The sequence below is a fragment of the Chionomys nivalis genome, chromosome 26, assembly GCF_950005125.1.
Source record: "Chionomys nivalis chromosome 26, mChiNiv1.1, whole genome shotgun sequence".
Taxonomy (NCBI): domain Eukaryota; kingdom Metazoa; phylum Chordata; class Mammalia; order Rodentia; family Cricetidae; genus Chionomys; species Chionomys nivalis.
This window is the reverse complement of record NC_080111.1, coordinates 11,539,693-11,561,860: the sequence shown is the minus strand read 5'-3', so window position 1 is coordinate 11,561,860 and position 22,168 is coordinate 11,539,693. Positions and strand designations below refer to the sequence as shown.

The following is a 22,168-nucleotide window of genomic DNA, read 5'->3' as shown; positions in this document are numbered from 1 at the left end:
AGCTGCTGGGGGTTTCACACACACTAGATAGGCAGACTCACTCCCTTTCCTTTGACTTTTAACCTCTTTGTTTTCCAGGACAAAAGATTGCCCAGGAGGACCATGGGAACTAACATAAGCAAGAGGAACAACCACTACTGTAAGGAGTGCTGTTCGCTTCTTTACAGCAGTTCTTAGAAAGAAGGGATGCCTTCCAGTTGCCTGTGTTTCAAAGTCTGGAAGGAGCCCTCTTTCCACCTACTGTCCTGCTACACAGCTATCCTTAACTAAAAACTAACTATTCCGGATCTACCTCAGTCCAGCTGGGATGTGAAGCCCCACTGAGAGCTCTCAGGTCAGGGTTCGTACAATGAGAGGGCCCTTTAAAATAAGACAACCAGGCTGGAGAGATGGCTCAGCCCATACGACTTATCCAGAAGACCCAAGTTTGGGTTCCAGCACCCATGGTGGGTGGTTCGACACCTTCTCTTGGTCTCCATGAGGTCCCACACACATATGGCATACACACACATGAAAAAAATAAAACAAGACAAGTAAAGGCACGAGTAATACAAGATCTTAAGTAAAACAAACAGTCCAGAGCTTTAAAAAGTATTTTCAGTTAGAATAGCTGCTTACAGGGAGTAGGGCGAACTTCTACAGTGATCTTTCCCAAACACTGGAAACCTCTGAACTTTCATTTGGAAGAGACTAAAAACTCTGTTAGTCCCAAGCAGGTGAGACAGAGGACCAACACTGTGTGACAATAATAACCCAGAGAAATCTCCAGATCTGGACAATTCTGTGTAACTGAGAGCCAGGGCTTCGCCTACCCTGATCTCAAAACAGTGGGTCTGCCATACTTTCTCCCCCAGCTCTGACACTCTTCTGCTGAGACCCCAACCTTTCCTCCCCTCACAAAGGGCCAGGCTGTTTACAAAGCCACATTTCCTCATTCCTCACAGCTCCACATCTATGGCAGAACAGTGGCATCTGGTTCAATATTTCATTAAATCCTGCTGAAAGCTAACAGTTCAATCTATTAGAAAACTACAGACCCTGAGCAACATAAATTACCTCGAAGGCTGCGGTGGAGCGCACAGCACAGGAGACATTTACAGCCGGGAGTTTCTGCACATTCTAGATGCGTGCAACATAACCTTTATAAACCTCCCCCGGATGGGAAACACTGTAACTGAAGAAAGGAAAAAAACAAGAATTCCTTAGCTAGGTCCAGAGTGAAAGATCTCCGTGTGGTGTCTTAATTACCCACAGGATGAATCTAGAATCTTCTCCCAGTGATTAGTTTTGGGTGAATCCAAGCCTGTAGTCCAGGCTTTTGCATTCTCTCTTGTCCTTCAGCAAATGACAGAGCGCTCACAAGAAAGCCACACTGAAGTCTGTGCCTAATGGAAAATTTAGAACTAATTTATTTTTGCTGCAGGGCATCTCGGAGGCAGGCAGCAGAAGGCAGCCTGGATGTGCAGCTTCACGGTGGAGCCGTTCTGACCATCAGGGTTCAGTTGAGCCACCGTCAAATGCAGTGGTCACCTGACAAGTTCTGGATGCCGGCGCCTTGGATGGCAGTGAACGCCTGGACGTCCACGCCTTTCACTCAGTGACAATGACAGCATCAGGGTTTAATACAATTAAACTGCCTGGATTTTTTTTTTGGGGGGGGTAACTTTAGTGAGGTCCTTCTCCTGCCCCTGACCACAGCTTATACTTATTAGAAAGCTAGGGAAGCCTATTTATACCATTGTAAGGATCCCTCAACTGGCTGTTGAGTTTTGTCAACTTGACACAGACTTAGACATATCTGGGAAGAGAGAGGTTTTGTTTTTGTTGGGGGGGGCATTGAGTCAGGGTCTCATTATATATCTCTGGCTGGCTGTCGTGAAGCTCACTATAAAGACCAGGCTGGCCTTGAGGTCACAGAGATCTCCCTCCTTCTGCCTCCCAGTTGCTGGGATTAAAGCATTTACCACTATGCCCGGCTGAAGAGACAACTTTAACTGAGTAAATGCCTCCATGAAGTTGGCCTGTAGGTAGGACTATAGGGTATTCTTTTGACTTGGGATTGATGTGGGAGGGGCCAGCTCACCCTGGGCAAAGGTGAGCAGGCAAAATAAGCCAGCCAGTAAGCCCATGGCCTCTCTTCCTTCTTCTAGGTTTCTGCCTTGAGTTCCTGACTTGGCTTCCTTCAGAAAGACATAAGCTATAGGGTGGAAAAAAAAAACCCTCCTCCCCAAGTTGCTTTTGATTGGGCTGTTTTAACTAAAACAAACCCAAAGAAATTAACTACAGGCCTAAAACTGCCTTTAGGTAATCCAAAGGGGACTCCCCTCCTCGGGGGAATACAGCATTAAAGTATGTGTTGCACAGAGACTAGGAAAATGAAGGTTTAATAACAACAAATGTTCAGCTCATTTACACATTGATTGCTTGGTAGTTAGAGGCAGGCAAGACTCTAAGCGACTATCTGTGAGGATGGCAGAGCAATTGATCATACTAGGACCCTTTCTAGGCCATATACTTCCTCCAGGCATTTGGGGCCTGTCCCATATGAAGACTTCTGGCTTATGGGAGTTTGTCTAGATGCACTTGAAGAAGGGGACAGTTTCCAGTCAACTGTGTGGTCCATGGATTGCCCCTGCTGTGCCTTGAAATCAGTTTAGCTGACATCACTCAGCTCGCCGTCCTCAGGAAAGTCACATGGAAAGAGAGTTATGCAGAAACTGAAAATTAGGAGTCATGGCTGTGGCTGTGTCCCTCCCCCGAGGAGGGATTTAACTTAGCTGGGCTTAGATTTTTCTCTCCCTATGAAATGAGGGATTAAGAAGAGATGGAGTCTTTCTAGCTCTTGAAATGTCATGCACAGTTTATATGGGACAATCATGAGCACCCAATGCAGTCCATAGGGAAGGGAGAAAAAGTAAATACTTATGAGCTCCTTCCTGCTCCAGATCATGCTGTCTAAAAGAGGTACAGAAAATAAAGGGACCAACAGAAACAAATCCATCACCACCATATTTCAGGGAATTAGTATCCATTTGGCCCATATGAACATATATGTTTGGCATGAAAAGTTGTCACCTTAGAATCAATGTAAGCAATTTCTGAAGACTAAAATTCACATATGCACACATAACATGTTAAGTTTCTGCCTTCACGGAAAGTCTTTTTTTTTAAAATATATTTATTTATTTATTATGCATACAATATTCTGTGAGTATGTCTGCAGGCCAGAAGAGGGCACCAGACCTCATTATAGATGGTTGTGAGCCACCATGTGGTTGCCGGGAATTGAACTCAGGACCTTTGGAAGAGCAGGCAATGCTCTTAACCACTGAGCCATCTCTCCAGCCCCGGAAAGTCTTTACTCTATGAATTGTATGGGATCTCAGGATAACTACGGTACATACTCTCGCCTTTTTCTTCTTCATCAGTAAATTTCATCTAAATCACCACTCTCTGAAGAAGTCACATGGAGGCTACTTTATAAAGAATGTACTCAGACAAGGTGTCTGAAATGTACTATGGTGGTTTAAATTCCCAGAAGTGGGATACCCCCCTGTATGCTATAAATATGTTTTATTATCTTTGCCTACTAAAGAAGGTGCTTTGACCGGACTGATGGCAGGGCAAAATAGAGCGAGGCAAGAAAATTAAATGAAATACTGGAAGAAAAGAAGGCAGAGTCAGGGATATGCCATGGTGTGGGAGAATTGTCTGTATTCTGTCAATTATGTTTTAAATAAACACTGATTGGTCAGTAGCTAGGCAGGAAGTATAGGCGGGAAAACCAGACAGGAAGTAGAGGTGGGGCAATGAGAATAGGAGTATTCTGGGAAGAAGGAAGCTCTCTCACAGTCCTGCCCAGATCATGGAAGAAGCAGGATGTGACCTGCCCCACTGAAAAAGGTACTGAGCCATGTGGCTAACATAGATAAGAATAATGGGTTAATATTCTTTATAAGAGCTTATACAAAGCCTGAGCTAATGGGTCAATCAGTTTATAACCTAATGTAGACTCTCTGTGTGATTTTCTTTGGGGGCTTACCAGCTGTGGGAACTGGGCAGGATATAAACCCCAACAAGCCGGTCCTCATGTTACAATGCCATGTAGCTAAAGGAGAAGGATGCCAACTGCCTGCCCTACCAGTAAACCATGAGACTCATGGTAAAATATAAAATAGGAGAAATGGGTTAATTTAAGATATAAGAGCTAGCTAATTATACATCTACATGATTGGCCAAGGAGTGCTGTAATTCATATAGTTTCTGTGTAATTATTTTGGGTCTGAGTGGCTGAAAAACAAGCAAGTATCTTCTGCCTACAGAATGGCTCTCAAAGTGGACCAAGACCCCCCAAAAGGTCTCTGTGAACCCCCAAATACTTCGCCCCACAAAAAGCAAGAAGCAGTTTGAAGAGAACTACACCAAAATTCCCAAGTATTGTTTATAAATATCTGTTTTCATTTAAAGGGGGATATGCTATAGAGATGAATACTTCACATTGGTATAAATTTTGGTCTATTAATACAAATTTAAGGTCAATTTTGTTATATGTATATTTCTGCTCTTGATTAAGATATTGTGTTTGTGCAGCTCATTTAAAAACGTAATACATAATTAAGAAATACAGGTTAATAGATAGTCATCTATAATTTTATTCCCAAATTGATATATTTTTTAAGAGACTGTGTTGGGCTAGTCATTTGCTAACATCTACCCACAGCATGCTGTGAAAGGGCTTACTCAATTCCCTTTCCAAGAGAAAGAGAAAGAAAATGAGTAGAACATGGTAGGAGGGAATAGCTGGGTTGTTTCCTCCAAAGAGTCCTGCTTCTCCTTGTGACATACTGGTGGCGTTTGCCATTTTCAGTCTTCATTATATCCTATATACTCATGGTTTTTCTTTACCTCAAGAAACTATCTCTTAGAAGGTTGACATGCTATTTATAGAGAAATGAAATTCCAAACTCAAACAGGAAGGCAATATATTTTATTTTACTTTTTCTGCTGAGACTAGGCAGAACTTAACATGTGTGGTATTATAGTGAATCTCAATTTGGGGTGAGTGAATGCTGCTTTTATAAACTGTATCTTGGTGGCAGTCTGTGGGGTCATGGTGCACAATGGTAAAGTCTCCTGTGTGAAACTCCACTGCAGTGGCCAAACCATGCCTGAGAAAATTTAGAAAAATAGGACTCAATGGCCCATACATTAGCTTTGTTTCATCAAATTCAAAAATTCTAAACATAAAATTTATGATCATCTACTATCATATCTGGACATTTTCTCTTCTCTGATAACATAAATAAGTCTTGATTCTAGTTATAAAGAAAAACTTGAAAAATAGCCATTTTAAGAAAAATAAATATAGAACTGACTTATTTCTTTCAATAATGAAGAAAAAGTTTGCAAATGATCACATTTAGTAAATTTGTTAGAGAGGAAAATTATTAAAAGCCAGAGTAATGTAGGCATTAAACATAGACCATGAACTGGCTTTTCTAGTTTAATTTTCCATATTTATAATGAAATTTCAATGTGTTCTTTGTAAGAATTCCAAGGATGTCATAAAGACCTTACTATGGTTTCCTGGTATTTGGGATTGCCTAGCAAGAAGTCTTCAGATCCAAGTTTTAATGAGAGAACCAAATGGTTTGGCATAAATGTGAAATTAGCTGTCATCAAGAGTGAAAATATGTTCTTGTCAAAAGTGTTTCAAAATATTTAGTAGCTTTCAGGATATGTCTGTCAAGCTAATACTAATAGTATAAAGTACAGTTGAAATATATGACAGAAAGCATGTGAACGACGCTAAATATTTTTAGCTGAGTGCTAGAAATACACTCTGCGTTGTCCAGGCTTGGGAAGTAGAAATTATTTCTTGCTCAGAGGAAGATAATCCATGGGCAAAATACTTGTGACTGGGAATGAAAAAGAAGAGACAGACAGCTGTCATGAAAATCGGTGTGAAGCCCTAATATCCAAAATAGCAAGGTTTAAGTCACTAAAGGTTGGCAGGCTTTTTCCCTACATGACTGGAAAGTGATACCTACCAGTGCCTGTTGCCCTAGTGTGCCATTAGGGGAAAGATAACAATGGCTTTCTATGCTATGCTCATTTTAGCCAGATTTTCACAAATCAGAGCCACATCCTAACTCTGTCTGAAGTTGGGGCTCCAACCCCACCTCAGGAGCCTGTGACTGTCTTGCCAATGTCCTCTCAATCTGCATAACTTCTTTGTGCTTGTGACAGGAGAGCTCCCACTCCTGGACCAGATGTGCCATCCTCACAAGCATGAGGCTCATCGTCACTGGTCTGTAGAGGTACAACAGTGACAGTGGCAGTGCCTGGCAGCTCCCTCTGCAGGGACAGACGAGCCTTTCTGTCTTGGAGCACATAAGTTTGCATGTAAGGAATAAGAAGCAGAGCTAGGTCATGGGGGCACAATCCACAGAGTTCTGTCTCTCTGGGATTCACAGTGACCCACAGAAAGAACAGACAAGAATCATTATGGGCTCTTTCCAAATTCAATGTGGCACTAGGAAGCAGGAACCAAGAGTCAGAAAACAGGAAGCAGGAGGCAGGAAGTAGGAGGCAGAAAACAGGAAACAGGAAGCAGGAAACAGGAGGCCTTTATGCTTTCAAAAGATTCACTACTTGCAATGTAAGTAAGAGAGGCTGCTGGGTCAAACAGGATTTTGTGATGTGAAATACACTGAGTTGAAAAACTATGCATTTAAGGAAGAAACTGGAGACCCCATCTGCAGCTGGGTTCTTATTTCCACTCAGCTGTGGTCTATTTCAAGCCTACTCAGACCTTCAATATGTCAAAGACTTCTGAAAGATCCTAGGGTCTGACTTCTGGGTGAGTTCTGATTTACACAAGGCCGGCTTTTAGGGTGTCCATCTGGGTCTGCTGTATAGTTATATTCTTCTCTTAGTGCATGGGGTGAGAAATACAGGCCTACTGGTCCTGGTATAGATCAGAGTTTCTGGTGGAATCCTCCCCCGCCCTTGGTTCACTAGTTCATTCATCTGTTTCAACTGGAGAGCCCTACTGGTTCAGAGTGATAGCTCTGAAGATGGCATCCAGCACTCTCTTTTGGTTTTGTTGCTTGCTGTCCATGTGATATTAAATAATTCATTTTTCTTGGTTGTGCTGGAGTTAAAACAAGGTAGCAATATATAGTCACTGAATAAATATAAGGTCCAACTGGGAAAATATTCATCAATGTGTTCTCAGTGCCCAGTGATTCATGTCTCATTTAGCAGACATCTTGACTGATATTATATGAATAATAAGTCATACATATGAAAAGACAGAATAATATACTCATTTATCAAATGTGTCACTAATTTAGATTATTGTCATCTCTTCTGGTCAATAAACTTATTTGGAAGAATGATGGGTTCTGTAAGAAGTCTCTGAAAGGTATTAATGGGCAGTGGTAGTACGTGCCTGCAACCCCACTCGGGAGGCAGAGGCCGGTGGATCTCTGTGAGGCCAGCCTGGTCTACAAAGCAAGTTCCAGGACAGCCACAGCTGTTACACAGAGAAACCCTGTCTCAAAAAAAAAAAAAAAGTTTCTTAAAGGTGTCACATGTGATCTATGTCACCATGGTGTATCCTCAGGACAGGCTGGAGAAATTCCATCAATGGGTATTGTCTTTAGGATGCCTACAATCTCAGAAAAGGGGCCTTTAAGGAGGCAGATAGGGAAAAAGAGAGCAGGCCTCCTGGGCTGGAGACATTGTGGCTTAGTGTTAGACGGAACACCAGGAATGTATAAGGCTCTGGGTTCAATAAATGAGAGAGAGAACGATCACATGAGCAATAATATGGGCTGACTATGATCACTAATGAAGTAAATCAAGTAAGTTTGAGTCCATCAAGTCACTTTTGGCAGCAGGGATAGAGACAGTCCCTTATGAGTGCTGGCTAGTACCATCATAATGGCCATCACTGATAACCATAGGCTATGTGTGCTGGCTTGATCCATCTCAGTGGCCATCACCAATAACCATAGGCTATAGAGACAGTCCCTTATGAGTGCTGGCTAGTACCATCACAATGGCCATCACTGATAACCACAGGCTATGTGTGCTGGCTTGATCCATCTCAGTGGCCATCACTAATAACCATAGCCTATGTGTGCTGGCTTGGTCCATCTCAGTGGCCATCATCCATAACCATATATGTGCTGGCTGGATCCATCTCAGTGGCCATCACTGATAACCATATGTGTGCTGGCTGGATCCATCTCAGTGGCCATCACTGATAACCATACGTGTGCTGGCTGGATCCATCTCAGTGGCCATCACTGATAACCATAGCCTACATGTACTGGATGGATCCATCTCAATGGCCATTTTGTCTGGCTTGAGGTTACGCTGTTGACAATGCAGACGGTACTTTCTGAGGGCAATGTGGTTTGCTTAAAGCCTGGTTTACAGTTGGTAAAGATGCCAGAAGACCACAGGTAGAATGTCTGTAACATGGCTTCAGGTACTTCCATAGCCTAAGGAATAGTACCAATTGCACAAATATTCTCCTCTTGTCATCCGAACAACATGACTTTCTTAGCCAGACCAGGCTAACAGGATGATAAACCCTTTGTCCAGTGACAACAGAGTCACCTACTACTCTGAGATTGGTTATGATGGTGGTGACGAGAACTCAAACCGTTCTAACTATTTCCTAGCAATAATCAAGACTTTTTTCCTTGTGAAAATGTATATATCATTTTAAAACACGTATTTCAGAGTAACTCCCATAACCACACAACCATTGCTGTCTACCTTTGGAAATTGCCATCACCCTAAACGGAAACTCTGTCCCAATGAGACACTAAGCCTTTGCGTCTTCCTCACTCCTTGACAATTCTTTGGAAGCAACTACTCTAGATGCCTCATGTGAGTGACACCTTGTAGCATTTACCATCAACAACTTGTGCTTTCCCAGCCTAGGGACCCATAGACGCTGTAGCTACGGTGAGCTGTGCTTCCTTTCTAAGGCTGAATGCTGTTCCACCACATTGTTCATTTACCAGAGTGTGCTTGGGTGGCTGACAGCTTCTAGCTTCTGTGAGTGATTCTGCTGTGACCATGGATATGTAAATTAGCCTGTAAGACCCTTCAACTCTTTGGGACATAACCTAGAAACACTCCCTTTTATAATTAAGAACAGCGGGGTGCAGTGCAGGGCCCCAGTACAGCACCCTAAGCACTGAATGCACATCTCAGAAAAGGGATTTGAAAGAGAAACAAATTTAACAGACTACGCTGGCCAAGGCACAAAAATTAACTAGGTAAGAGACTTCTTGGCTAACAGCCTCATCCAATGGAGTCCTCAAGCCAGGGTGATAAACATTTCAGAATCCAAAAATCTATTTTAATTTTTTTTCTTCATTGGGCTGTTTGTCTCTTAATTTATGACTCTTTCATCAGGGACATTTCATTTACCTTAGCTTAATTTGATTTGTTGTTTGTTCAGAGCGCCTGTTAAATTGTTGAAAGTTCTTCACATATTATCACCCAAATTAGCAGCACACAACGTCTCAAAGAGACATGATTACTGAGTGCCCTTGCCTGAACTAAAAAAGGCCGAAGCTAATGTGGTGGTCAGCATGGTAATTAAAGATATTTTTGAGAATTCAAAATTGTATAAATCACAGGACACATGGTATTTAAAAAAAGCTATGAGCAACGTCCTCCGTGTCTCACGTTCTGAATGGGGCCCAGAAAATCAATGAGCGGCGTTGCTCTGCACATAATCAGATCTATAATTCTGACCTTTGAAACAGTGAACTCCTTAATGGTCCTCATTCATCACGCGCTCTCCCCGCTCAGTGTTTCTCCCTCTGCATCATGAATTGTCCTTTTACTTCGATACTTATGACTTCAGTTTGGGCGCTGTTCTTTGGGCGATAGTTGACCATGAGAGAGAGGGGGGTGCTTGGGATATAAACTAGCTATTCATACTGTGTTCATTTGGAACATGGTTGCCCACCCTAGGCTAACCTCGCTGGAGGAGTGTCTCTAATAACTCGGGCAACACGGTTTTATAAAGCAAAGGACACTGTAGGGTACTGATGAAACGGCATAGTCTGGTCTCATAACTGGCCAGCTGAGCATTGATTGGCAGCTCTACCTACGCTGGGGCAGGGGGCTGGGCGGGGGGGCAGAGGGGTCGGACAAGTTTCATGAATCATGTTGGGACTCTATAGAATTCCAGCTTAAAAAATAGACAACAAATTTGATCTTAGTGAAATGCTTAGGGATGAGGATTAGAATCGTTTGGGAATTCAACTGGACAGGATCTTGGAGCCTAAGCACGTGCAAAACCACTATGAGACTAGAGAATTAATTCGCTCCTAGACAAAATGTATGCAGCTAAGGCATGCGAGCAGTTGCCAGACAAGGAACCGAAGTGAAGTGGCCTGACCTGGTATTAGGGGCAGTGTCTGTGTGGCACAGTGAGCAGTTAGAAGGAGTTGGGGCTGGCAGAGGGAGGATTGCAATGCTGTGATAGCAGCATACTGGCTTTGCCACTAGGGTTCCACGTATCTGTGTCAGCCCCCAAAGCAGTGATACTGGCACACTGGCTATGCCACGAGGGTTCCTTGTATTTGTGTCAGCCCCCAAAGCAGTGACGGTGGTACACTGGCTATGCCACAAGGGTTCCACGCATCTGTGTCAGCCTCCAAAATAGTAAAAGACTCTGTAAATCACAAGGTCACAGGTGCAGATTGCAAGGTCACAGATATATTTTGCTACTAAGCATATCAGTAAATGTCTTCTTCCTAAACTTGTTTTTATTAACTTTTCTTTTGACTATAGGGTCAATGAGCCAATGTTTGACACAAACGCATTATCAAACACTGTCTAAGGAACAGGAACCTATAAAAAAAGAAGTGGTAGGTGATGAGCAAGGCTGTCCAGAGGGTGAGAAGTCTCAATGAACCCCAGAGTGATGGTCTATATTGTCTCATTATAAAAATGCTGAAGAAAAGATTTGAAAGCTAACATTTTAAGATCCATGCCGACGGTATAAAGAAAATTTCATTCTCACATTTGTTTATTCATTTGAAATCTAAATTCACGTAACTTGTGAACAAAAAGCAAAGCAATTTGCTATTTCAAAAGTGTGTTCCAAAGTTAAAAGTCACGTAGCTATTCTCAGAGTCGAAGCAAGGGTGGGAGGAGGGAGGACATGAGACACAGCGTGCAGAGGTGGGAGGAACATCCAATGTCCTGTAGCAGAAGAGGAAACTCTTGTGGACGGTGGTTAACTGAATGGAAAGAGAACTCTAAATGCTCCCGAGAGAAAGGACACAGATCTGAGGTGCCAGCGATGTCAGCTACCCTGACCTGATCACTTGCACATCCTACACACATAGTGAACAGTGCACTGTGCCCTAGAAACAGGAATCCTTACTGCATATCAGTTAAAATATATGCAAGGCAAACAACAAATAAATGATAGTTTAAATACCTATTACTGACTAGTCAATTTACTATTTGATTAAACCATATATGAAATTCAGCATCTGTCTATTCAACTGCTTCCATATTTTAAATTAAGAATGCAAAGAATAATAGTCAAGTTTTAAAAACGTCCTACCTTTCAAGAAGGGACTCTACCATTAGAAGATGTATATTACAGGAAAGTTAACCAAATGTGATACCATGAAACTTATATTTCCCATGTTATCAGCCTATGTGTTGCTGAAACAAGCATGGCACTTTTTACGTTTTTAAATGCCAAAGCAATTCAAAGGCTTGCGCTCTATGTCAGTCTGTGGTGCTCGTGATGGAAGCCAGAGTCCTATACACACCAGCAAACACGCTACTCTGCAGGCTTGGGGTGAAGAAGCATTTCGATGCCTCTCATGAGGACGATGCTGCACACTTATTCTAGACGAAGCACTATGACAGAAGGGAGGGGAGCTGCCGAGCATGGCTCATAGCCCCAAGCTGCCACCTCAGGGGACAGAGAACTCCAACATCATCCCCAGTGTGGCCTTGAGGAGAGTGGACGGCAGTGTGGGAATGAGGACAGGACAGAAGAGAGCACAAGTTCCAGGTGTCCAAACTGGAAGTGGGCACTCAGGCAGGTGCTGTGTCCAACGTCAGAGAACGTAATTTATGTTGGGAACTCGTGAGGCCCCGGAGAGAGAAAATATGCCATTCTTAGGAAGTATGACCTCAGGCATTTTTGCCATACTTTTCCTTGCTTTGTTTTTGCAAAGTAGAAGTATATTCAGAACTCAATAATGAGCCAATTTGCATTGTTGCAATAAGACCTCTAGAAAGAGCTCCATGCTAGAACCGGCAGAGCAGCGATAGCACAACTGGGGGTGTAGGAGAATAACAGGGGACCAATGTCTTCCGGCAGGTTAGCAGGCAGTGGGCACAGGGATACAGTCTACTGGGCAGCACCGTTTTTCGTCATTGCATGGGTTCTCCAGGACAACAACGAGCCCTCCTCATCCTTTTGAAAATTCATACCATGAGCGAACATAAATAGAAGATTCCATTTATAATACCATGGCTTTAAAAAGAAATTCAGATTTATGCTAGAGTTTCTTGTCATAAGGATCATGGATCCACCTTTAAGTCAAACTGAAACCTGGCCTATTTTTTTTTTTTTAGTGTATGCAGTTTTCTTCTATTTTGAATATTGTTCGTGGCTATTTTTATTTATTAATAATAAAATAAAATGTGAAAGAAATGAGGTGGTTTTATGAAATTTGAGTTCTGGGACTCTCTGAGACCCACATTTCAACAATCATGCTAAATAAAATGTGCTGGTTCCACAGCCTTGGCACACTCTCCCGTACTAATAGGAGGTTAGGCCATGTCAGCCCCAATGGTCACATGTTCTCACGACAATGCAACAAGACGGGGAGGACTGAAGAGCGAGCGGACCTGGACACGGCCGCCGTGAAGAACGGTCATGGTTTCTCTTGACATCCTCGGCTGGATGGGGTTTCAGAGGTAAGATCAACAGAAGTATGTTTTCACATGTAAGCTATGCTAATGGACGAATAGAAACAAGTTGAGCTGGCGAGTGCCTTGCCATACCACCAGGAGTCAGGAGGACAACTGTTCCCGGAGGTGCCTGGCCTCGTGAGGGCATGAGGGCCCAGCGCTAATACAGTTCAGAAGACTGGAACAACCTCCAGGGACTGTGCCAATGGGAGAAGGAGGACTGATGGCGGCCTTGCGCCTCACTGCAGACACTGTCCCCACCTGGCAGGGTTTGATTTCTCAAGTACTGTGTGCAATGCTGCACCTAAGCCTCTGCAGAACAACTTCCTGCGTCTTCCCAGAGCACGGCAGCAAGGATGCCCCAGCCACTTCAGTGTGCATCTCTGCAGAGCAGAGAGGGGCGTGGCATCACCCAGCCCTCCCACCGACTAAGCAGGGTCTTCACATAATGAATAAAGAAGGGCTTTTTGTGTCTCCAGGAGACCTGGGGGACAGGAGGAAACCAACGGATTAGGCTAAACACACTCCTGTGCACTTCTATCCTGGGTCAAGCACACTGACTCACAAGCTGGAGTACAATTGTCTCTGTATCTGGTCTTTATTTAGACGAGTACATGCTAAATGTACGTGTTTTATATGCCACGGAGAGAAGGAACTGACGGACATACTTCTCCATGCACTTCCATAATGTGTGATTTTTGAAACTGGGATTTGAATTAAGCATCACACTTAAGGTCACACTGGGGTCCAGTCGGGGTGTAAATTGGCAGAGCAGGGGAACACGAGAGTCAACATCAGCTTGTCTCCAACCACACACATCACGCGTCTCTTTGAAGCAGGGTTTTCATCAAATTTTCTCTCTTATCTTTTTTTGTTTTGTGATGTCTTCAGAAATATTTCCCATTTTTATGGAAAATTTCTTCTAGGTAGTACTAGTATTGCTTCGACACAATAGAATGGGCAATAAATGTTTAATAACCTGCTTCGTTTGTAAAATGCACCATAGACATCTGACAGGAGTATGCATTCCGGTATCAGTATAGTTATGTGTATCACTAACAGGTGCTTCTGGAAAGAATAACTCCTGCTTGCTATCTTACATAATAATTCATACCTCTTTAATTATTTTTCGATAGTCACCACTGCTGAGATTGCTATGTACCACGGTGGCTTAGACAGGAATGTAATTATAATTAATACAAATGTTCTCAAACTTATGTAAGATCTACAGCAATTTTAGAAACAACAGCAAATATAATTAATCATAGTAAAATCGACAGCGGCGATACACTAAAGTCTGTCAAACTGTTATTGAGATAAATTATTCCTTATGGAAAATGTTGAAGACGCAGGTATTTTTATTTGCACAAATAACACTAAATCAGACGTTGGTAGAATATGGTAAAAAAAAAAAAACCAAACCCTCCTATTTGCAGTACTGTACATTAATTATGAGAGTGTGCTGCGACCAAGCTCTGCATAGAGCTCTAGTTTCCTAGATGGTCACCTTACAGCCTTCTTCAGCATTTGCTGCCCCAAGCTCTGCGCTGTCAGAGGATGCCATTTAGGACAGGGACAGAAGACACCGAGTTGCCCATAGATAAAGAATAAGCCTTATGATCTTACTAAAATTGTTGTTTTCAGCAAAGCTTTCATATCATTAGTCCAGGCAAAGCCTAACAGATTCGTGTGGGTCATAGGGTGTTGGAACGCACCCCTCATGGCCATGCCTGCTTTTGGTCCCTATCACCTATATGCTAAACTGTTCCATGAATTGATAGGCTTTGTGTTCTTCTGCAAATATTGTTTCATAGAACTATCCTTTCGGAAGGCAAAGTGATGTTCACTGAGTTAGTAACAGACAATGACTCCTTCCAGAATGCTAAGACAGGTGCCCATGCCTAGCTCCAGGCTGACTAGCTTGGAGTGTTGACTATCCTAGACAATGAGCTCATCTTCCTCAGTGCACATTTCCAGTGGTACTTCCAGAAATATTGATAAATTCTTTTCAACCTCCTACTTTCTCTTATGCTGTGGCTATGAATGTACCCTCCCAAATAGGAATGCAAATAGGCAAGTGTGGTGGTTTGAAAGAAAATGGCCCCTGAAGGGAATGGCAGTACTAAGTGTGGCCTTGTTGGAGGAAGTGTGTCACTGGGGAGGCAGGCTTTGAGGTCTTGTATATGCTCAAGTCACACCCAGTGAGTCAGTTTACTTCCTGTTGCCTCTGGATCAAGACATAGAATCTTAGCTCCCTCTCTAACAACATGTCTGTCTGCACACCACCATACTCTTAGCTGCCTTGCTTCCCACTATGATGTTATAGGATTAAACCTCTGAAACGGTAAGCCACCACCTCCATTAAATGGTCTCCTTTGTAAGAGTTGCTGTGGTCATGGTATCTCTTCACAGCATTAGAAACCCTAGCTAAGACAGGAGGTAAGTAGATGACAGGCAGACAGATGATGGGTAGATGGATGATAGGTAGATAAATAAATATGTAGATAGGAATAAATAAAGAAAAGAAGGAACCCAGGGTAATAGCACAAACAGAAAGCTCTACAAAGTTTGATAACACCAATTTTCACCTAGAAAAAAAAATAACCAGTCTGTGTAGAAATCCACCCGAGGCCATCCTTTTCCTTCTCTCTCTTTCATTCTCTTTCGTCACCCCCTGTGGCCTCTCCTCATTTACTGAAGGTCTTTTGGGGGACGGTGAGAAATGTGGCTGAAAGATCAACTGCTCAGCGACCAACATTACAGGGCTTAAAGTGACTGAACAAAGAGATATTTGGAAGACCTACTGGGTAGCTTAAATAATGGAACGTGCTTGTTACGCACTAGCGACACCCCAGCAGCCGATGCATGATTCATGCAATGCTTTGATTCTTCTGTCTAGAAATGGTGCTCGGAAAATTTAAACTTGAATTTTGGTGAAAAACCCTGAACAAATCCAAGTTTTAAGGATTTCTATCACATATAGCACAAGCCTAAATTTTAAAAGGTTGCATTTATAGGCAGAGTGTGTTGGTTCATTTGTCTTACGGAGAACACAATCTCTGTTTCAGAAAAGGCAAATCCGGTAACGCATGCTGTGCACACAGCCCTGTTAAGATTACTGTGTAGTAAATAATCATGTAAAATCTGACATGACTTATGGGTCTTTAGTGTAAAGTTGTATCAAGGCCATATGTTACCAGAGGCAATCTCTTCAAATGCATAATTTATAACATCAACCCTGTGACTACCTGAGAGACCTAGGTAGAAAAATGAACAAATCTAGCAGAAGAAGACCCGTGGAGGATTAGTTAGCATTTAGCTGAGGTCACGAGGGCAACTGGATTACCACATTTCAAGCTGCTCCTCACAGAGAGCCTGCTGGGTGACACAAAGGTCCAATACAGCCTAAGAATTTCAGATAAGTCTTGGAAATCTTCAGTTTGAATATTTAGGCATGAAGAACCTATTGTTGCTTGAGATTTTCCTTGGTAAATGTTAAAAACCAATACAAAAATCACTGATATCTCCAAACAGATATCTATGTAAATATTGCAATGAGGAGCTAACAAAGATCATCCAGAAAATAAAATGAGTGATGAAGAACAAGAAGAAAAGAGATATAAAAAAAAAACAAGTAACAAATAAAATAAAAAAAAAACAGTATAAAATATGGAAGAGAGTGAAATAAATATACAAAGACAAATAATGGTAGGTATGGTAGCTCATGCCTATAATTCCAGCACCCAAGATGTGGATACAAGATCTTGAGTTCAAGGCTAGCTAGAGCTATAGACTGAAACCCTGTTTCACGTGCGCACGAGAGAACTAAAAATGAAGAGAAAAACGAGGTAGGAAAAGGAAGGGTCAGACAACACATGACTAGGGACAAAGGACACACAGAAAAAGCAAGAAGACAAAGTTGGCCGGGTTCATGTGTTTGGGTATGAACCCACTTACTTACTGCTCCAACACAAGGCTTATCTTCACTTTGATGTTCCTTGAACTCTACAAGCTCACAATGAAGAGCTTTGGAGCTGGGATTATTATTTCTAGTCCACAAGGCATAGCCGTGCACAAGGAATGTACACCCTGGGAGTACACCCATGTAAGGGGATCCTAACTCCACATGTCCAGAGCCGAAATCTGCCTTCAGCTCTCAGGTGTCTTCTAGTCCTCTGCTCCACCATCTGTGCATGGCATCATCACCACTACCATGCTGCATGAAGAACTAGGCTTCCTTCTCCCTTCAGCTAGCTACTGGCAATCTACCTCCTGTTACCCCCTCAACCTGTCTCCTTACAAGAGGTTTATTTCTTGCTACACTCGCATCTGCACATAAAACTTAGCCGATACTACTGTCAGCTAGACTTCATGATGGAGTCCAGCCTCACCCCTGGCCGCATAACCTTCATGATCTGCCTCTGACAGGCTCGCCTGCTTCACCTCCGCCATCCATGACCACATCCCATGGCTACAACTGCTTTTAACTACAGAGCGGAGCAGCGAGCCTCATGTACTTCTGCTGTTTGGGCGCATCATCCTACTTCTAACCATCTGTATTTTTGTCATTTTATATAAATTTAAGACTTTATTATTAAGCCAGGTTTTTAAAAATTTGCTCACACAAAAGCCGACACTGAATGTTTTCTGCCCGGAGAAGGAAAGAATCACTTAACTGTAACCAGATTTCCTCATCTCCCCCGCCAATGAATGATCCCTTGGCCATTCATAACACTAAGCATGCTCTAATAACTTAGTTCTGTTTTTTTTTTTTTTTGGTTTTTTCCCCCCTTTTGGGGCTGATTTTCTCATGGGGTACTGTACTGATTAACTGCTCTAGCATGCTGCCAACACAGGACGCTGCCTCAAGAAATTCATCCTCATAGTTTTCATCATAATGGGAGGGAAGGTTTTCTCCTCGCATGCTTTGGAGCGTCAAGTACAGAGCTGTCCGTCGTCAGGACCAAACACTTGTCAGGGGATACAACCATTTCATATATATTATCCCACAGAAGGAAATAAAGTTCTTGTATTTATTGTGGCATGATATACTTTTCATAGTCACAAAACCCCCATGCATTTACTCTAAATTTCTGTCCCCTAACTGCAAATGCTCCATGATTCAACATGTTCACAATCGCGGTCACAACAGTGACAGCAGGCCACCACTGCCTCCCCAGTAACTGGATCTCTTCATACACACCAAGTGATCCCGCAAGATAAGAAGGGGCAGCTCCACTTTGGGCAACCAGCTAACAAGCTCACCTCTTCTTCATGACCAGCACAACTCCGAGAAATATGATAACGAACAGCAAGATGCCCGCGATCACTCCAGCGATTTTAACCGTGTGGTCTGTTTGTTTCTCAGGTTCGGGGACTGGCTTTGGAGTAACGGCCCCTGGGGATGAAAAGGAGAGCAAGTGGGTAAGACAGAATAAAGACGTTACATTTAAATCCCCCCCCCATCCCGCGCGCATTTCACAGAATAATGCGACGTATCAGAGCCAGCAGACAGATGGGCTTTGATTTCTTTCTTTTTTTCCTTTTTTAAAAGCAGCTTTCCAAGGTGCTGAAAGAATTGTAATTGTTCTCCTTGCTCAACACTTCACTCCTTCACAGCACACCCACGTCTGACCCTTTTCTAAGAGACTTCTCAAACACACTTTTAAATATTTTTATTATCCCTTTTAGTTCCCGTTCTTCCTTCCACTTAAAACTTGCTAACGGCACAATAGCTATCCCTAAGCCTTTATCCAAATTTGATTCACGGAAACATTTTCCTCAATTATTTTTCATAAATGAAGCCATAATTCCGTCACATATTAGCCCAAACACCTGGAAAAGCGAGATAAGCTCATTTGCTATGCGTTTTTCTTTCTTTCTTTTTTTTTTTTTTACCAGCAATTGTTTTTTTCTATTTTTTATTTTAACACAATAGAGACCCCCCCACCTTTGGAAATCTGAATCTAGGTCACATCTGGAAAGCAAAGGGATCCTTCTAAGCAATTTATTCACCAAGTGGGCAGCAGCTGGTGATCATGCCACCGGCACCCACGGTTCATATCTGTTTAAATGAGATAAACAGGGCCTCCGAGTGGCGGCTCTGTCTTAGTTGGCTTGCGCGCCTGCTTCCAAGACATGGTCTGTCCTGCTGACGGTATAATGTGATGGAATCTCAAATCTGTGTCTGATGAAATATCCATTTCCTCTGCTAAATGAGTTCAAGATGAAGACTATTAGGAGTGCAGTGTCCACTTCATTCCACAGCATCTACTTTTCCAGAGAGGTTACTCCTTGCCTCATCAGCATATGATGGCCTGGTGTTTGGATCACCACCCTGTCCTTCCTAAACACAGCAGTTTTATGTGCAAACTTCTCTTCCTAAGATCTTTCTCCATCTTTGTTGGTCAAAATGTACTTAGGAGCGAGAGTGTGTGCCTGTCTTTCTCCCTTTCCACCAATGCATGCGTTCTGCTGTGCCTGGAAACCTTCACTGGTCCCGTGTCTGTGCCAGCCACCACCACAGACCGGGCATCATCGTGGGGAACAGGCGAGCTGAGTAACAGCTACCCTGCTTTCCTTACTCCTTTGGAAGCATACGGACCCCGCTTCTTTCCAACTAAAGTCATATTACATTTTTCATTCGAGAGAACATGGCTGTAACCTGGCCTGACGAAGCTGGGTGTAGATCAGAGGAGGGACAAGAGAGAGAAGGCCCCAGGACACCCTCAGATGCTTTTTTCCTATAAGGGAGTGTGACTGTCCCCAGAGATCCTTTCTACTGCCTCTTACTGCCAGCTTCAGTTACTGGATTTTAATAAAAAGGAGCATTCTAGCCAAGTGCCTTCCTTCATCCTTGACAATGACACACACTTTAAGTTAAAGACGTCAGGAGGAACTTCTGGTGATGACTTATTATTATTATTATTATTACTTCTGACAATGTCAAGAGGACAGGAAATCCTGCTTTTTTTTCTTGGATGGGTATCCCTCAAACTTGCTGTCTAGTTAAATGTTAAAAGTATTAAGATAATTATTTTATAATAATTGCATCTGAAGAACACTTACTGCCATAGACTGGAGTGGGGGTTGGGGGACACAGCACCAGGTGTGATGCAAAGGACACTGACATTAAATACATTTTTTGAAAAATCTACAGGAAAATGCATATGTGATAGGGGATGAAAACTTTATAAATGCAAAAAGTAACATGCAAATTCAGAAATGGAGGTCCGATCATTTCTATTTTCATATACTCTCCAACTTTAAATGTGTAATTTGCAAGATAATCTTTTGTTTTTCTTTCAAATGCTGGCATATTGGCAGCCACTTTTATTTATCTTGCTAGCTAGAGGTTACTAGTTCTCCAAATGTATTTTCACTATAGCAAAATGATTTTAAGGTTCTTTTTCTGGTAAATAGTAAATATATCAATTGAGAAAGAAAGAATTTAGAAAAATCTTTTTCCATTTAAAAAATTCTCACATAAAAAAATAAGATGATCTGACTCACACATTTACGTTCTAAGAAAAGACAGGCCACTAATAGTGATGTCTTGTTTCTGTGATCCAAGTAACTAGGTGTTTTTCCTGGAGTATTTTACCTAGGCTGTGACACAGCTTTAAATGGGTGTTCTTTTTCCAGGGCAAAGACTGCTGGTCACCCAGCCTTTATCCTTTTAGGGAAGCATGAAAGGACATTGTCACACAGCCAGCAGAAGCTCAATATCACCCTTCCTAAGGACTCATATTTCGAACTCACTTCCCTTTGCAGGTCAAGGAAACGAAACCCTTGGAGTCCCTAGAGACACTGCAGCAGTGTGACCGTGGTAGCCATCGTGTGAAGCAGAACGGTGGCTCCTGGGGAGGTCTACCTGGGGTCGCCCACCTGGCCAACTCAGATGTTTGCTTTTGGGCTACTAGGAGAAGCAGAAAAACTTAAACACCAAGTCAAGATTAGGCTGTCACTAACTTCCAACAGTTCAATGAGAAGGTGCCCACGAAGCTGACCTGTCTCTCAGCACAGACAGGCCCTGCCTTCACTGCATGGTACTAGGCCCCTGTGCCCTTCCAGAAGTGGGTGTCTGTGTGGGTTCCCCCTAGAATGGATGATCTTCTCCCCTCTCTCATTTCTTAGGTCAATTGCATTTGGTAGTTCCCATTTCTTTCTTTCTCTATGTGGTAGTTTAAATAAGAATGTCCCCCATAGGTTTGTCTTATATTTGAATGCTTAGTCACCAGGCAGTGGATTAGAAGGATTAGGAGGGGTGGCCTTGTTGGAAGAGGTGTGTCACTGAGGGTGGGCTTTGAGGTTTCAAAAACCCATGCCAGGCCCAGTCTCTCTCTTCCTTGCCCTATGGCTCCAGGACTTGCTTACATGTCCCCATGCCCCAAGTCATGACGACAATGGACTAAACCTCTGAAACTGTAAGTAAATGCTCTCTCTTACAAGGGTTGGTCATGGTGTCTATTGACAGCAATAGAACAGTGACTAAGACATCCTACATCTCGGAGTGGGATGGCATTGGCTGTTTTTATCAATGAAAAAAGAAGGGTGCACTTAAACGCCATCACTGAAGGCCTCTGATACAATGTCTAGTGGGAAGAGAAACCCGGAAGGCAGGAAGGACTGTCCGGTGCAGCACCTGATTAGTTTCAAATCGGCAGAAAGCAGAGTTTGGCCTGGTGCTCACTCTTAAATTAAATAACAGCAGCAAGCCAGACCAAGAACACGATGTGCTCAGTCACCGGCTTTAGGTCTGGACCCAATTTTGACGACTGAACCACTGCACGGATCTTCCCAGGAGGCCATGAAGGAGAATGCTGATGACCTGAACTGCTGATTGCCCTGTCCATAGCACTCGGAATGGCTTCCCAGTGCTAGGCTGGGAGATAGCCTGGTCTAATAACACCACAAGGAATCTTTACTGCCAGGGTGACTGGGAACACAGAAGAAAATATCACCAGTATTCTTTATTTAGTGGTTTCCTGACATCTTACTAAATTTCTTGCTGTATATTAGCAACATGGCAACGAGCATATGGACAAGAAAAAAAAAGCTCAGAATTTATATTCTGGTGTGCTAACATAGAGACGTATTTGAACAGAGAATGTGGGTCACACGTTTCTTGGTGCTTGCCTAGTGATGATGATGGTGATGACCAAGAAGAGAGAACTAA

At 42.8% G+C, this 22,168-nt stretch overlaps 1 protein-coding gene across 3 annotated transcripts in view; it reads right to left on the bottom strand.

The window, feature by feature from the left end:
* The window catches only part of Ptprm (protein tyrosine phosphatase receptor type M), a 698,790-nt gene that overhangs the window by 211,405 nt on the left and 465,217 nt on the right, over positions 1-22,168 (bottom strand). For all 3 annotated transcript variants that reach the window (XM_057758864.1, XM_057758862.1, XM_057758863.1), the window contains one exon: positions 18,256-18,388. In XM_057758864.1, the coding sequence (XP_057614847.1) occupies positions 18,256-18,388 (133 nt within the window). The remainder of the gene's footprint in view (positions 1-18,255; positions 18,389-22,168) is intronic.